A 15,793-nucleotide genomic window follows, 5' to 3' on the forward strand; every position below is an offset into this window, starting at 1 on the left:
CTCTTATATACATGCTTATCAGAAGCTTGTCAAATTGAAGATCAAGGGAACATCAAAAAAGACGAGAAAAAAACACAAGGACTCGCGCAAACGCCTAGATCGCCTGTACCCATGGTATATTCCACAAACTGGTAACTCTAACATGGGGTTGTCGTCGCACGCAGGGCTAACCCCGTTGACAGCCAGGGTCGTCCATTACAATGTGGCTTCAGCCTGGGGTGGAAGCGCTGTCTTCGCTGCTGTTGCTGGAAGGGTCGCTCATTAGGCCGTAGCCCACGCTGTGTGTGGTCGAGCCGGCCCGATCTGTCGTCCAGGTCTCGCCAATGACTATGACCCTCGTCTTGCCGCCTTCCAAAAAGTTGGCCTCGTCCTTGGTTAACACGGCGGAAATCTCTTTTGAGTAGACACTGCGGTAGAAGTCGAGAAAGTGGGCCTCGTCCTCGAAGACCATGTCGGAAATGCAGTCGAAGTCAAATTCTTCGTTGAGCACGCCCCTCAGAAGCAGCGGGGGGCGGTCAACGTTGGCAGGGCCGCCAAAGCCCTTCCGGACAATCCGGGCTAGGTAGCGACGGTTGAAGGTGATGGGCCAGCAGTGACTGAGCAGCGAATAGGCTAATGGAATGTGCGTGTTTTCGTAGTGGTCTCTGAACTGCTCCGACGTGATGTGGCTGTTGCGCGTGACGAAGAGGACAACGGTGTACGTCATACTGGACGGTCCGGGAGCAAGGGACTGTTTCTTATGGATATGCGTTCTTCTGGAAATTGCTTGTTTTTGGCGGAGAGAATGGGAGGCCCGATGACAGGGGAGCGGGAGGTCTTGTAGTAGTTGAAGTGAGCGGCAACAGTGTGTGGACTCGGTCGGCCTGCCTGCTATGTACGTACATACATATGTAGGGAGGATGCACCCGCCGCGCACCGCCCACGACGGCCCTGTGTGGCTTATATGGACGCAGGCGCGCCAGCTCAGTGGATGCGAGGCTATACCTAGGGGCGGGCTACGGACTTGAGGCCGTCTGGTGCCATGGGGTGGCTTTTTTTGTTTTTTGGCGTTAGCTGTCTTGCATGCGATGCCAGAGGGAACCCAGGGGCGAGTCAGGCCCGCAGAAGAGCCGGCGCCGGTGCAGCTGCCTATCGATAACGCCCGCCACTAGCACCAACGCCCGCCCACAGAACAGAGAGGGCCAAAATTGCGCCAGGCCAAGGTGGGGGGGACAGAGGCCCTCCTCCAAGACGACGACGACGACGACGATACCATCAGCCCGCCCAGCCCACCACCACCACCCGCCGAGCCCGCCCCCTCTCCCTCTCCAACCATGAGTCTGCGCGAGCGAGTCCCGCCGCAGTACCACAATGGCGAGCCCGCCCGCCGCGCCCCCGACGACGACTCGGACGTCGAGGAGGAGGCCATGGCCAACGACTACCGCGAGCAGGTCCAGTACGATGGCATGGAGGATCTCGACCGCATGCCCTCCATGACCGGCAACCACGACATCCACGCCCAGCTGCAGGCCGCCGCCACGCCCCTCGAGTTCCAGGCCACGCTCGAGACCAAGTTTGCCAGCTACGACAGCTACTGCAACCTCTTCCACTACATCCTCAACTCCGAGGGCCCCGTCGACCTCGAGGTTCCCAACTATTACTGGGCCTGGGACGTCATTGACGAGTTCATCTACCAGTTCAACAGCTTCTGCAGCTACCGCCAGCGCGTGGCCCAGAAGAGCGACAATGAGGAGGAGATTGCCCTGCTGCGCGAGAACCCAAACACCTGGGGCTGCTACAGCGTCCTCAACGTCCTCTACTCGCTCATCCAGCGCTCTCAGATCAGCGAGCAGCTTGCTGCCATGAAGCGCGGCGAGGATGCCAGCCTGTATGCCGGCGAGTACGGCAACCGCCCGCTGTACAAGATGCTGGGCTACTTCTCCATCATTGGTCTCCTCCGCGTCCACTGCCTGTTGGGTGATTTCAGCCTGGCGCTCAAGACGCTCGACGACATTGAGCTGAACAAGAAGGCCATGTTTGCCCGTGTCATGGCCGCCCACTTCACCACATACTACTACGTCGGATTCTCGTACATGATGATGCGCCGCTACTCGGACGCTATCCGCATGTTCAGCCACATCCTCGTCTACGTCTCGCGCACAAAGAACTTCCAGAAGAACGCCCAGTACGACTCCATTACCAAGAAGAACGACCAAATGTACGCCCTCGTCGCCATCTGCGTCGCCTTCCAACCCACCCGCCTCGACGACACCATCCACACTGCGCTGAGGGAAAAGTACGGCGAGCAGTTCAACAGGCTACAGCGCGGCGGCCCCGAATCGCTTCCCCTGTTCGAGGAGCTCTTCCGCACCGCCTGCCCCAAGTTCATCAGCCCCACGCCTCCCGACTTTGACAACCCAGAGATCAACATCGACCCCGTTGAGCACCACCTGCGCATCTTCATGGACGAGGTCAAGAACAACATGATGTCGCCCACAGTCAAGAGCTACCTCAAGCTCTACACCACCATGGATCTTAAGAAGCTGGCTGGCTTCCTAGAGGTTGAGCCGGAGAAGCTGCGGTGCTGGTTGCTTGTCAACAAGCAGAGGAGCAGGCAAATACGGTGGGCCGAGGGCGGTCTCCTGGATGGCGATGTTATCCAGGCCAGTGACCTCGACTACGCCATGGAGGGTGTAAGTAGATGCTGTTTTGAAATAAACAATGACAATGCTAACAAGAAACAGGATTTGATCCACGTTTCCGAGGCCAAGGTCGGCAGGAGGCTCGTAGACTGGTACCTCCGCAATTTGGCGAGGACGTACTAGGAAGGGTGGGAGAGATTTTAGACATGAAATATTCAGATTTCGAAACCTGTTCAATAGAGCATTGCGACTTGGAGTTGGAGGGTTTCACGGCGTGCACATTTCAAAAAGCAGGATTTTGTTTTTGCGAGATGCGGAATACGCTCTGGCAACGGGGAGACGGAATTGGCTCCAGGTTGTAGGGTATCCCATGGCGGGATGACGGTGCCCGCCCGCGTGTGCTGGTCGGGCCGATGGAAGGAAATGACTACATCTAGGTAGAGAAGTAGGCGAGTACCGAGACAGATGAATACCAAACAAGCGTTTATGATTGCAATGCGCGTCTGGTGGGATTGGGATTGGGCATGAAATTGCGGTGGCTTTGGTTGGAGAAGCAGAAGGGTCGCAACAACATGACGTGCCGAATTGTGTCGGACTGCGCAATGGCTTGCAGCGGGGGATGGGTGCTAGCGTGCTGGGTAAAGAGCATTTGCATCTGAGCAGGCATCGCTTCTACTCGACCAACCTCAGCCAAACAAGATCGACGAGCAGGCACCGCGTAAAACAAACGTGCCAGAAGCACGCACGTCGGAAAGAACATGGGGATCAAGTGAAGCTCCTACCCCCGCCCACGCCGCCCATGGCCTTTTTCCATTGCCCGATGCGCCTGGCACCTGGCTAACAACGACCCTCTGTCATCACGATCGCCCCTGTGCACACCGACTCGAGATCGACTCCCTTTTTCAGTCGACCGCCTGCCCTTCTGGACAGCTGCTGCATTGTTATCCACCTTGCTTGTGACCACGGCGGGGTAAATCAATCAAGACACCACCTCTCTCCACTCTTCGACCAAAGCAACCGCACCACACGCGCCGTGTGAGCCTCCACTATCCACAATGGCCCTCGACTCAACCACGGTGCCTGGAGCCTCGCCCACGAGCAATCCGTCAAACACACAACCAGCCTCGGGCTCGCTCTCCCGCCAGACATCTACCCCAGCTTCTCGACGAGCCTCTCAGATATCCCCCATGGGTCCTCCACCGCTCCCTCTGGCATCTCCAGGAGGCACGATCCCGACATCTTCGCACCCACACACCCACGCCTTTCCACCCCTCAGCCCAGGACCAACCAGCTACATGCACCCAACCGCCGCCGACTCGGACACCTCGAGCGTCCCCATACGCCACCCACGCCCCATGACTGCCGCAGAACTGCACCTCGAACTCGAAAAAGAACAAGAAGCAGTCGTCAACCGCCTCACGCGCGAACTCTCCGCTCTCCGCGCCCACTCGGCCTCGGTCGCCTCGACAACCTCCTTATCCAGCAGCGCCGCCGACTCGTCCATCGCACACGTCGACGGCCTCGTCACCCCGGGCTCCATGCACCCTACCTCGTCGCGCCGCCACCGCAGCTCGTCGAGCGTGTCGCGCGGCGCAAATCATACAGCTGCCGCGCACCGGTATTCGGTTTCGTCGCAGCAGACGAGCGGTACGTCGAGGTATGAGGAGGTTGCGGCGCAGAAGGCGGAGTTGGAGGAGGTGAAGAGGGAGAATGAGGGGTTGAAGGAGAGGATTAGGGAGTTGGAGAGGTTGATTAGGGAGGGGGCTACGAGTGGGAGTGAGGAGAGGGGGAGGAGTGGGGGGCCGAAGGGTGGGGAGGGGGTGAAGGAGATGGAGAAGTGAGGTTGGGGGATTTGGGAACGAGGGAGATGGGTATGAAGTCATACTCTTCTTCTTCTTTTTTTTCATGAATGCAGTCTTCTCAACTTTCTTTTCTTTTTTCTTGGGGAGGCGTGAAGGAAGAGATACAAGTACACTTATTTACCCACTTGAATGATTAACTTTGGTATTCTCCATTACTCCACCCTTTTTTATCTAATATCAAATCTACTTTCGGGGGGGATGTCTTATCCTCCTTTTTTTGCTTTTGCTAGAGTGGGGGCTGCGCGGGTGCGGGCGCGGGAAGGGGGAGAAGGAAGCGGGAAGGATGATTTGCGCATGCATGAATGCATGAATGCATACGTATGCGCAGGCGTATCTGGAGTACAGGTGTATGCCGTCTATGTAATGCGCCGTTTGTAGCAAACGATGTGAGTAATGATAAGGATCGCAGACGCGTCTGCGTATTCCTAGTGTCGATCTATATCGTCATTTTTTTTCTAGACTCCCGTGTCTGTGTGCGTGTGTGGGGTGTTGGTGATGGTGGTGGCGTTTTCTTTTTAACACTTTTTGGTTTTTCGGGGGCTTGATGGGATGGAGGGATGGGAGGAGGGTAAAGGTGGTGTACGTCATTTTTTTCGGTGCAAAGATGATGTGGGATGGAAAGGAAGGATATATCTTGATGGTTTTTCGTATCGAGTGTTGAAGGGTATATTCTTCTTGTGAATTATTGTAAGTTTTTGTAAGTTTTTGGAAGTTTTTGGAAGTTTTGGGAGACTTGTAAATACTACGATTTGAGTGGTTTGATACTGCCAAACAAACGACTTGGACAAAGATATAGTGCACGGGATTTCGTAATACAATTCCTCGCTGAAAGATTAAGAAAAGATGGCTTGTCTATCTACTCTCCGCTCTATTTTCAAATCAAAGAAGAAGAAGAAGGCAAATCCCACCTTCTTGACAGAAAAACCCGGTATGTCTCCTTCACCCCCTCCCTTTCCTTCCATCTTCTTACCTCCATCTAACACAAGCCAGCCAACACACACGCTTCCCCCCGCCCCTCCGTCTCGACCTCAACCCAAACAAGCACCCCATCGTACAAACCACCTCTACACACAGTCCCGAGCGCCATAGTCGCAGCGACAGAAGAAGGCATGATCTCCGCATCTTTGTGCTCGGTGTCGCAATCTCCTTCTGCATCAACATCTCTTGCTTCGACATCTACACAGCCGACATCTTCACAGACGACATCAACACCGGCACCGTCTCCATTCCCCAGTTTGCCATTAGCATCGCCATCGCCATTATCGCTGTCGTCATCGCAATTATCGCCGTTTGCTCCGTCGCCGGTGTCACCAGTGTCACCAGTGTTCAAGTTGGAGGAGAGAAAAGGGGAAAAAAGGGAGAGGGAGAGTATAAACAGTACGACGACACTAACGCGAGGTGAAGAAGCTTGCGTATCGGGACATAGTAGTAGACGGACGAGTGTGAGATTCAAGGGATTGGACGTCTAGAATATTATTTTCTTTATTTTTCGTTTCATTGAAGCGTAAGCGGTCGGCGTTGGCGTTAGCAAAAAACCGGGGGCGGGCGTTCTACATATCTTCTTTACTACATCATATCCCATATAGCCAACCTGCATACTCTCACATGATACAAAAAAAACCCCCCGAAATATTCGCTTTTTGCAATCCTCCTCACAAAACCTTCCTATGTGCCTTTGAAAAGCCAGGCGGCCTTTGGACGTATACTTAAACAATTCGACGTGTCATCTTCCTATTCTCACCCAACCTCTTCGCCTTGAGCGCATCGCGTCTCTGCTTCTTCCACGCTCTGTTCAAATCACCGCGATTCTCCCAGAACCACTTTTTGAACTCGCTTTCGGGCTTTGCTGCCTCTCCGTTCTCACCATCTGCAGTGATACCCTCATCTTCCTCGGTGACGTCAGCGAGCTTACTAGCATTCGTACGCGTGTTAAGGGAAAGCTGGTGCTCGGCGTGGACATCGAGGTCGCTGTCATCTTCGTCGTCGTCCCGTTCTTGGCTGTTGCGGCGCCAGTCGAAGGAGAAGCGGCGGCCGATGGCAGCGGTGTCTGGGGTTGGGGCTGCGCTGCGGAGGCCACGCCATTCGATGTCGCGTTGGGTGTATGGGGTGATGGGGGCGTCTTCGATGGGCTGACCTGTGGCTTCTGAGGTGTCGACGTCGGCGTTGTTGTCGAAGAAGGTAAAGGATGTGTCGATTGGGTTGAGCTTTTTGGTGGGAGTTGTGATGGAGTTGTCAGTGGGCTTTGAGCGCTTGAATAGGGCTTCGAGGGGGTGAACCTCTTTTTCCGCAGGTGCTGTGGGTTGGCTCTTTTCTGGGGCTTTCTTGCTCTTGACGGCCGATGGTGCAGGTGATGCGGCTTCTGATTCTTCGGCTTCCGACTCTTCAGCCGACTCTTCCGAGTCCGAGTCTGAAGAATCCTCGTCTTCAGATGAGGATGAAACGACAGACGATTCTTCCGACTCGGATTCAGAAGAAGATTGCGGGGGCGTAACCTTCTTCTTTTTCTTCTGTTCCTTTGTGACCTTGGGCGTGGAAGATGACTTCGATGTCCCGTCGATCCATGCTTTCGCAGCTTCCGAAGGCGCATCTACCAGCTCCAGAGCTCTCCTGGCTTTCGCCTTTCCGGTCTCTGGCTCAACAACGACACCATCTTCATCCACCCATCCCAAACCATTAACATAATCCACTGCAGGTTTCTTGGAGATTACAACGTCGGGCTGCTTCAAAAAACTAGGAGTCTTGGTGTTCTTCTCAAACTCATGCACAACAACCTCTGTAGACTTTGACTTGTTCTTTTCCTTTTTCTCCTTCTTGTCCTTCTTCTTGTCCTTGAGCGCAACCTCGGTCGCAGCAACAGGAGTCAGCTTTGCCTTGAAGAGCAGCTCCGGCTCCTTGGTGTATTTGGAGTGCTTGCGCTCCTTCTTTGCCTCCTTGTCGCTCTTGTCCTTCTTATCCTTCTTCTCTTTCTTGTCCTTTTTGGTCTTGGTCACTGGCTCAGTCCAGCCACGCTTGACCTTTCTGTCGTCTGGTAATTCAACGCCCTCCAGGACCCCTTGTTCTTTCTTTTTCCGTTCCTTCTTCTCCTTTTTGTCCTTCTTTGCGCGTTTTGATGGCCGGTCAGCCTCGCCCTGAGCTTCCTTTGCGGCCTCTGCTTCTTCGCGCGCCTTGCGCTTCTCTGGCTTGGCCATTTCTATGCGCACTTTGGAGCCCTTGAGAATCGTGCCGTTGAGCTTCTTCTTAATCTTCTGTGCTTCTACCTCGGGTAGCTCCAGGTAGCCAAAGCCTTTCTCGGGAAAGGTCTCGACGGTATGGTAGGAGATGTTTTGCGCAAGGGGCAGGACCGAAGGTGCCAGGTAGACCTTGAGCAGATCGGGGCGGAAAGGCGTGATATGTAGGCGGACAGTCTTGCTTTCGGGTTGCGCTTGGGGAGAGTCAGGCGCCTGTGCGTCTGGCATTGAGGCGCAAGTTGGCGCGCGTGCGACAGGGTGTGATTTTGGAGTCGGCAGAAGGGCGCCAGGCGTTAACAAGAGGAGAGGAGGCAAGTTCTAGACCGCCGCCAATACACGTGGTGTTTGTGTGTCGGAGGTGGAGGGGAAAGGAAAATGCTTAGCGTGACATGGACCCGGTGGTCTGGCGCTAGCGTAAACGCGGGCGGATGTTTGAAGCTCCACTCGACCCGAAGATGGTCGCCATCTCGACATCACGTTACTCGGCGCACGAGAGTCAGCTTAGCCTGTGTCTTGCGCCCATTCTTTACATTATCGACGATACTCTGTTGAATCACACAACATGAGGCGCCCGCCGTATCTTCTCTTTCTCCTGCTGACCTTCCTCTCCTCCCTCTCCATTTCTCTCGCCGCCTGTAAGCCACCTTTGCTACTTGTCCAGTTATTCAAAACCAGCTAAGCTCGTCGCCAGCCCCGACGTCCTTTTGCAAGTGCACCTGTTTCGGCAACAGCACTATTGTCGCCCTCGACGCACCGTCCGTTGCTAAGAAGCCCACGAGCCATGCTGAACCCCGCGCATCCAAGAAGACGTGCAACGACTGCAACCGCCAGTTCTGCCTTGGATACAGCTTTTGCACTGGAGAAAAGGAGGAGAACGTCCTGACCACGTGTTTCCAGAGGGACTCTGCCAAGGACCAGGCCGTCGTCTTCATTTTCATCGGAGCGACACTGGGGCTGCTGGGTTGGGCTGGGCTCCGGCCATGGATTGAGGGGTGGAGAGAGGCATGTATTCGTCTGAGAACCACGCTGAACTGATGCTGACTAAACACAGCGTACGGGAGACCGGCGAAGCTACATTCCCATGGCAGGACAAGGCAATCAATAAAAGCAGAAGACCAGCCTGACATTCAAACATGCGTCATTTATGCGGCATAGATACAAAACAAGATACCCAAGTAGACCAAAGGCCCTAGAGACATGCACAAACTCCATATGCATACATCTAGTGTGACAGCAACATACAGCCTCAAAGTGTATAGTAGTACATGAAGGTCATCAAAACCCCCTCACATGGTATCCCCCGCTCTCTTTTACTCTTTCTTGGACCCTCCCGTTATCCATCCAAACCAGCCTTTGCCGGTAGCCTCGACCTTGTTGACTGCCTTCTCAGCAGCGTTGTCCAATGGTCCGCCTACTGTCTGTGTTGATGGCGCCGAGGATGTGTATGATGTGTCGTTTGCCCTAGCCTCCTGCACGGCAGCGGTAATGCCCAGATTCGAGTTTCCTTGGGCTTCTAGTCGCTTGATCTCCTCCACGGCTAGCCTTCGCTGCTCGGCAATGGATTGGTCCTCTTTCCAGTCACCGTGCAGCCACCACAGCAGCTTGGACGGTGCTTTCCGCTCCGCCTTCTTCTTCTCCATCAATTCCTGTTCTTCGGCAATACCTGCGACAAGCGCAGCCTGTGCTGGTGACGCAGTCCCGGATGCAACAGCGGAGCGGGCGGCTTCGAGGATCCTGGCCTGTGTGCGCTCTTCTTCGGCAAAGTAAATTGCGCGTTTCCGCCGGTTGTAGACAATCATGTCGCCTATTGAGAAGACGGCGAGTACGCCAACGCAACCTTTATAGAATTTTAGCAATTGATTCTGACGATTCAATGGAGCAGTGCAATTGTCTTCTGGGAACAGACATACCAGTTGCAAATATCAATCCATAAACGGTAAATCGATGCGCCGCATCCGCTGCCATTCTGCCATATAGATACATATAGTCCCACCTCGTCACTTGTGCCATCTTCGCCCTGTTCGCTGCCTCTCGTAACCGCTTGACCTTTTGCTGTGGCGTTTCATTTTTCGGCGCTGGATCAGCGAATTGTAGCGTCGTTGCACGCCCGCCGGGACGTGTGTGCGCCCATACTCCAGTGGCCGTGAAGCGGGTCGAGTCCTTTGGTGATTTGGACATTGTGTGGGCGGCGGCGGACGCACTCGAGTGTGGGAGTGGCGTGGGGTGGTGGGAGCGAGGATGCCGTCAAGACTTGCGGAGCGGGAGGTCGAATGATTCGACGATTTCCAAAAGTTGAGATGGACTAGGGTTGGATGCGGAGATTTCCGCCCTGTTCCCTGTCTCCACCCAACCAACCTACACCCATCGTGCAGCGCTACTACTTCGAACACGACAAGTTGGATTGTGCCGCGATTTTTTGGTCGTTGACTGCAACGTCTTTCAAGATAGGGCCGCCGGACAGTTCTGCAGCACAGAATGAGTGGTCTGGGCTGGAGAGTGCTTCTTTCTCTTCCTTGCCCTTGAAACAAGCGCAAGCAATACGCGCCATGCGCCATCACTCACACATTGAACCTGCACCACACCCCACACATTGAGACACTGTAGATCCATCCTAGAATTTCTCATTCAGACACTCAAGTTTGTACCGCAATCATGTCGCAAGACGGGCAACAAAATCCAGATCTTGCAGCCATCTTGGCCACGCTCGCAAGCCTGCCCAAGCCCGAGGCTCAACCGTACCAGGACCAACAAGCGTATGAACAGAATAATAGCTATCAAGGGTATCAGGATCCTCAGCAGCACTATCAGCCCGAGCCGATCCATCAATATCAACCACCAACTGACCCCCGTCTTGCTGGTCGTCCACCACCCCAGCACCGACAACCACCTCCCAAAACCCAAGACCGGGTATCATCTCCGCTCATCGACCCTTCAACCATTATAGAATGGAAGCAAGGCCTCCGCTGCGTGAGCAAAATAGCAGCACAAAATCCTGATTTTGCTCCCGCCGTTCGCAAGGTGCGACATACATTCTCTCCACCTTCTGTACTCAACGCTTACTATTTGTACTAGTTGATGAAAGACCAAGAAGCAAATGTCAAATCCTGGGAAGCCGGCCGCAAGAAACTCATCGAAGAGCAAAAGTTTCAGCGCGAAAACGAGCGCACGCATCGAGCGGCTTTGTACGCATCTTCTCTGTCTTTGTCGAACCCAAAGTCTAAACTAACGTCTCTCCAGATCACTTCCTGGCCTACTAGAAGGCACAGCACTCCTCCGGGTATAACTTCCCAATCTCCATGCTTACTCCTAACGCGCCAAACTAACCTCCCCTCAGACCCCCGAGCGCGAAAAAGAAGAACTAGATCAATACGACGCGAAAGTTTACCGCGCCTGCAAAGCAATGGTCGACTCGCAGTCTTCATCCCTCAAAGTCCTGGGAGTTCCTTTTTTCGGTGTCAAACCGTATCTTGTGCAAGGAGCGAGTTACGATCCTTTGGAAGTTGTGGATTCGCAGACGGTGACGCCAGGCGGGAGAAAGATTACCAAGGAGAGGCTTTTGGAGTTGCAGAGGAAGATGCTGAATCATCTTATGGAGTTGTATGGGGATTGAGTAAGTGAGATGGGTAGGTTGGGTTAAATTGGGGGTGGTTGGGGGGAGGGGGTATATGCTGTAGGTACAAGGATTTGACACAGAGAGGTAATTGGATCAATGTCGATTTTTGAGGTCGTCGGGCACTATTTTCTAATTCTTTATTATACATTCACTCATTGCTCGTCTTATAACCTTTTTTACCAAGAATCCATTTCCGTCCATCTACACATCCCCCAGCTTCATTCTCTTCAATCAGCAGACCGTGCCCTCCCCATCAACTCAAACGGTTCGCTATTCCCCGCATATCCCCCTTGCATCTCTACAGGCCCATGACTACTATCCCACTGGTACCCCTTTGGCCCCCGAACAGAGCCATACGCAGTGTCCATTGTAGGAGCGGATTGGCCGTCGTAGGTGTAGTCTGGGAGTTTGGCGGTCTTGTGTGCAATCAAGTGTTTCCGGCGGATGAGTAACACGCCAAGAATCGTAAGGCAGATGACAGTCAGTGCTGCGATGACGCCGCCGACAATGGCGCCGATGTTGGGGGAGTTTGAAGATGAGGAGGCGGAGACGGGTGGGGTTGAAGATGGCAAACTTGCTAGGGGAGACTGCTGTGTAGCCGTCGACGCTGACTGTGAGATTGAGCTCGTAATAGCTGATGAAGGTACTGGAGTAGAGCTGGATGCTATTGTCGTTTGAGTAGCGCTGGATGTTGATGTCGATGTCGTTGATGCTTCCACACTTTTAGGGGCTGCGAGGAGAGTGTCTGTTCCTGCTTTTGCGCCGCAAGCGATGTATTCGTACGACTGATCCGGACCGTTGAGTAGGAGAACTGTAGAACAAAACTGTTTTGGTTCACTATCAATTTGTGTTAGGATTTTTTTAGTGGTACAGCACGGCGTAGTTGCTAACCATGAGAACGTAGTAACATCCGTTCTGTCAGATAACCTGCCACATCCTGACGTGCAAGAGTGGCTGTCGACGCAAAATCCTGCCAAACCGCAGTCACTGGCTGATATTACGGTTGTTGGGCAGAATCCCCACAGCCCACGCGCAGTGTCGACTCGACACCCATAGCCTGGGTCTGCTGTTCGGGAGCTTTTAGGGTTCCCATCAAGGTATCCGCAGGTAGTAACGTGCTCAGCATTTTGGCGATTATGAAGCTGGTGGCGAGCTAGTGCGGTCGCAGAAGGTGATGATAGAGAAGTGATTCCATTGCGTATCATCGCAAGGCTGGGAGATGCAAAGTTCAAAGCACTCAAAACGACAAAGAACAGTCCAAAGATTTTAGACATGGCTTCGAACGAGTGACAGCGCGATAAAAAAATGAAGGTCAGAGAAGGGAGGACTAGAGACGTAAGGTACCTGCACACAATGCTGGTGATACATGCAGCCAAGGACCAGAACCGCGTGATGTTTGCTGTGCCGCATATCTGCAGCCACTTCGCCTTTGATGTAGCCGCCCTTGCATCAATTTGGCTATATCCAACAGGTCTATGGGTCCGTAGGTGTGTTCAGTCATCCTTATGCCATATCTTCTCGAGATACTCTACTTCGAAGAAACAAGGGGAGAACGTATGCAATGGCAGGTCTTGAGATATATCTGTCGGTTACATTGGGATTGAAAACAACATATCGTTCCTGAAGTCATTGGTGACGGATATGTCTGTTGTAGCATAATTGTTATGCAGAGCGCGTTTCATGAGATGCTTACGCGCCTGGTCCAATGTCGCTTATGTGAAGATTGTTGTGATTGGTCGAAAGGCGTGATGGCTTCTGTAATTTCCTTAAGCGCCCATTCCTTCACGACGGATGTAGCCGCCTGCCCCCACGGTCTTAGCCCTGGCAAACGCGGGATGCGGCGCGGTCGCTCTTGCTGGCCTTGTCTACTCGTTTGCCCGCAACCAGGATGCAAACCTTCAGAATGCCAGCTCCTCACCACACCAACTCCTGAACTATACTTCCGTTTTTCTTCTGGTGAAGCAACTGTCATGGCCACGCAGCGGAGCATGCGGTCGCTCCTGCAGGCCGTCGCAATGCTAGTTGTGGTCTTTGTTCTCATCACAGGAGTGGGGATTTCTCAGTATGGCGACAGTCTTCCGAGGATTAAGTTCAGCCCGTCTGGAAATTCGGATTCAAGCCTATCAGGTAGGAAATTTTCCGGTTTAGCGTATTTCTATACTTACTGAAATTTACAGCGAAACCTGAAGAAGCCTCTAAAGATCAACCGACACATCCGCCGGACTCGACACCACCTTCCTCGTCACCCTCAACAAAAGGCAATGCCACTCTACGAGCACAAGCGCCACCATATGTCCGCGCAATTATGGATCCGGCTGACGTGACATTCCCACGCCTGGAGTGTCCACAGCCAAACCTCGAGCGCTATAATTACCTAGGGCGCGCGTCGGAACCCACAATCCATGCGCAACTCCCAAGGTACTTCTTTGCACTCGACTTGCATCAATGCGTTGATCTCCTTCCACGACTCATTGGCTCAATTTTAGAAACCATACTCTTTCTTGGTCCACCAAACTGTGTATTGTCCATAGTAGAGGGGAGATCGGATGATGGTACTTTTGAAGTGCTTGATGAGCTACGTTCCAACCTGGAACTGCTAGGAATCAAATACCACCTACAGACAAGCGATGTGAACCCAACGGCAGAAGGAACGGATCGCATTGAAGCGCTTGCAGAGCTTCGAAACCTCGCGCTCAAAGATCTCATCGAACACCCAGAGCATTACGACAAGGACACCACCGTCATATTCTCCAATGACATTTCGCTTTGTATGGAGGACTTTTTGGAGTTGATCCATCAGCGCAAATTCCAGGGAGCCGACCAGACCTGTGCCATGGATTGGACGTATGTTGGCGACAACCCGACTTTTTATGATGTTTGGATTGCTCGCGGCATGACTGGTGACTTGTTCTTCAGAATTCCCGAAGACGGCAGCTGGGATTTTGCATGGGATCTATTCTGGAACGACCAAAAGTCAAAGTCGCGACTTTCTACCTGGAAACCTTTTCAGGTGTTCTCGTGCTGGAACGGCGTGACTGCGTTCACTGCAAAACCAATCATGGAGAAGAAGATCAAATTTCGGGCGCATATGGAGGGAGAGTGTTTTCAGGGAGAGCCGAAGCTATTTGCCAAGGACATGTGGTTTCACGGCTATGGTAAGATCGCTGTGGTACCAAGTATTAATGTGGAGTATAGTGACGAGGCGTCGAAGAAAATTAAGGCGCTGAAGGGATATACTTCTAGTCATGTTGAGAATGAAGGCGATGATATCAAAATTAATTGGGAAACTTCACCGCCGGAACAGGTGAAGTGTATGCCTGAGCATCAGCACCAGTCATTCAAGCCCTGGGATGAGGGACTACGGTCCGAGGGTTCACCGTAGAAGACTTAATACAGGATTCTTTTCCGTAAAGCGAAAATAAATAAACAAAATAAAATTCTTTTTCAGTTAACTCAAGCATGTATGCCGTTATCGGAATAATGGTGTGTTTGGAACTGGAGGTTATTCTTCTTAATGATCTGATTACCCTATCCGTCTACATCACCTCATGCATATGCGTACGTGAGAAGCCCGCTATCCGATACATGCACGTCCTAGAACTTCCTTTGATCCAGTCCTATAAGCGCCCTCGATGCTCTAGTTTCCCTAAGCCAGCATTCCGTTTGTATCCCTATATGAGTCGACTCCGCATTAAAGATCCTTCGGGCCGGCCACAACTGATTGGACAAGTAGCCCAAAATACCATCGTCACTCGTGCTCGAAAATCCCATAGGTAATAAAAGTAGCTAGAACAAGCGGATCGACTGGCAAAACCCAGAGTCTCCATGTACCGGGAAAGTCAAACAAATCTACAATACCGACACTGAAAAAACAAAAACAAATTGTCGCACTCTTTTTTGTTTACGTATCCGCATCAATGTGCTTTTTCCTGCATCTTTTATCAATCTCGAATTTGCCAGCGCAACTCCGTCGTCTTCGCCTGCACGCTGCAACCTCGCAAATCCTTTCAAAGAAAAAAAAACCCCCCCACCCCAAGCACCTTAACCCCCATTCCCGGGAAATGACCACTTTATCCCCCACCGGAAATACCCAAATCGGGCATCCCGGAAAGCTTCCCCCCCTCCGACACACAACAAACTCTAGACTTTCCGGGGGAAACGGGTGTGTTATGCGGGGTAGTGTCAATGATCTCCCCTCCCCAGTAACCCCGCAAATTAGCTAGATAGTATGCATGGATTACAGCTATGGACCGCGTAGTGCAATCGCGTGTGGCGTAGCCTTTCCTCTCCACCCCCGGAGCGATTCCGCTAGTAAGACTGCTGCAAGTCAAGTTGATGACGTTTGTCTGCCGGTTTGGGGGGGGATCTTGCGGGCAACCGGCTGGAAGGGATACTAGGTCGGATCGACGGGGGGGTCTTGACATGTTGCATGAGGGCAAGCGGGTAAGGCCTGGTTATCGGGCGAGAGAT

The 15,793-nt window shown here is 52.9% G+C and overlaps 11 protein-coding genes across 11 annotated transcripts; 6 read left to right on the forward strand and 5 right to left on the reverse strand.

The window, feature by feature from the left end:
- Positions 1-208: 208 nt before the first annotated feature.
- COCVIDRAFT_100520 (hypothetical protein) lies at positions 209-706 on the reverse strand (the record flags this gene model as incomplete). Its single annotated transcript, XM_014700701.1, has 1 exon — positions 209-706. One exon carries the CDS (start codon positions 704-706, stop codon positions 209-211), a length of 498 nt encoding a protein of 165 aa, XP_014556187.1.
- Positions 707-1,313: 607 nt separating this feature from the next.
- Positions 1,314-2,804, forward strand: COCVIDRAFT_100584 (hypothetical protein; the record flags this gene model as incomplete). Its single annotated transcript, XM_014700702.1, has 2 exons — positions 1,314-2,672; positions 2,724-2,804. The coding sequence occupies 2 exons, from the start codon at positions 1,314-1,316 to the stop codon at positions 2,802-2,804; spliced, it is 1,440 nt and encodes a 479-aa protein (XP_014556188.1).
- Positions 2,805-3,105: 301 nt separating this feature from the next.
- On the reverse strand, positions 3,106-3,399 carry COCVIDRAFT_100643 (hypothetical protein; the record flags this gene model as incomplete). Its single annotated transcript, XM_014700703.1, has 1 exon — positions 3,106-3,399. A coding segment is annotated over one exon (294 nt), but the record flags the coding sequence as incomplete, so codon positions are not given.
- A 277-nt stretch (positions 3,400-3,676) lies between these two features.
- COCVIDRAFT_63311 (hypothetical protein) lies at positions 3,677-4,360 on the forward strand (the record flags this gene model as incomplete). The annotated part of the gene is made up of 1 exon (XM_014700704.1): positions 3,677-4,360. A coding segment is annotated over one exon (684 nt), but the record flags the coding sequence as incomplete, so codon positions are not given.
- A 966-nt stretch (positions 4,361-5,326) lies between these two features.
- Positions 5,327-5,952, forward strand: COCVIDRAFT_38243 (hypothetical protein; the record flags this gene model as incomplete). Its single annotated transcript, XM_014700705.1, has 2 exons — positions 5,327-5,411; positions 5,474-5,952. 2 exons carry the CDS (start codon positions 5,327-5,329, stop codon positions 5,950-5,952), a joined length of 564 nt encoding a protein of 187 aa, XP_014556191.1.
- A 237-nt stretch (positions 5,953-6,189) lies between these two features.
- On the reverse strand, positions 6,190-7,938 carry COCVIDRAFT_100471 (hypothetical protein; the record flags this gene model as incomplete). Its single annotated transcript, XM_014700706.1, has 1 exon — positions 6,190-7,938. The coding sequence occupies one exon, from the start codon at positions 7,936-7,938 to the stop codon at positions 6,190-6,192; it is 1,749 nt and encodes a 582-aa protein (XP_014556192.1).
- Positions 7,939-8,272: 334 nt separating this feature from the next.
- On the forward strand, positions 8,273-8,815 carry COCVIDRAFT_100635 (hypothetical protein; the record flags this gene model as incomplete). The annotated part of the gene is made up of 3 exons (XM_014700707.1): positions 8,273-8,345; positions 8,402-8,722; positions 8,772-8,815. The coding sequence occupies 3 exons, from the start codon at positions 8,273-8,275 to the stop codon at positions 8,813-8,815; spliced, it is 438 nt and encodes a 145-aa protein (XP_014556193.1).
- Positions 8,816-9,020: 205 nt separating this feature from the next.
- On the reverse strand, positions 9,021-9,888 carry COCVIDRAFT_100418 (hypothetical protein; the record flags this gene model as incomplete). Its single annotated transcript, XM_014700708.1, has 2 exons — positions 9,021-9,547; positions 9,621-9,888. The coding sequence occupies 2 exons, from the start codon at positions 9,886-9,888 to the stop codon at positions 9,021-9,023; spliced, it is 795 nt and encodes a 264-aa protein (XP_014556194.1).
- A 474-nt stretch (positions 9,889-10,362) lies between these two features.
- COCVIDRAFT_16452 (hypothetical protein) lies at positions 10,363-11,320 on the forward strand (the record flags this gene model as incomplete). Its single annotated transcript, XM_014700622.1, has 4 exons — positions 10,363-10,728; positions 10,783-10,892; positions 10,948-10,987; positions 11,045-11,320. The coding sequence occupies 4 exons, from the start codon at positions 10,363-10,365 to the stop codon at positions 11,318-11,320; spliced, it is 792 nt and encodes a 263-aa protein (XP_014556108.1).
- A 230-nt stretch (positions 11,321-11,550) lies between these two features.
- COCVIDRAFT_38247 (hypothetical protein) lies at positions 11,551-12,691 on the reverse strand (the record flags this gene model as incomplete). Its single annotated transcript, XM_014700709.1, has 3 exons — positions 11,551-12,160; positions 12,215-12,465; positions 12,668-12,691. 3 exons carry the CDS (start codon positions 12,689-12,691, stop codon positions 11,551-11,553), a joined length of 885 nt encoding a protein of 294 aa, XP_014556195.1.
- A 602-nt stretch (positions 12,692-13,293) lies between these two features.
- Positions 13,294-14,705, forward strand: COCVIDRAFT_100633 (glycosyltransferase family 69 protein; the record flags this gene model as incomplete). The annotated part of the gene is made up of 2 exons (XM_014700710.1): positions 13,294-13,450; positions 13,501-14,705. 2 exons carry the CDS (start codon positions 13,294-13,296, stop codon positions 14,703-14,705), a joined length of 1,362 nt encoding a protein of 453 aa, XP_014556196.1.
- Between the last annotated feature and the right edge of the window lie 1,088 nt (positions 14,706-15,793).

The sequence above is a fragment of the Bipolaris victoriae genome, assembly GCF_000527765.1.
Source record: "Bipolaris victoriae FI3 unplaced genomic scaffold scaffold_47, whole genome shotgun sequence".
NCBI lineage: Eukaryota > Fungi > Ascomycota > Dothideomycetes > Pleosporales > Pleosporaceae > Bipolaris > Bipolaris victoriae.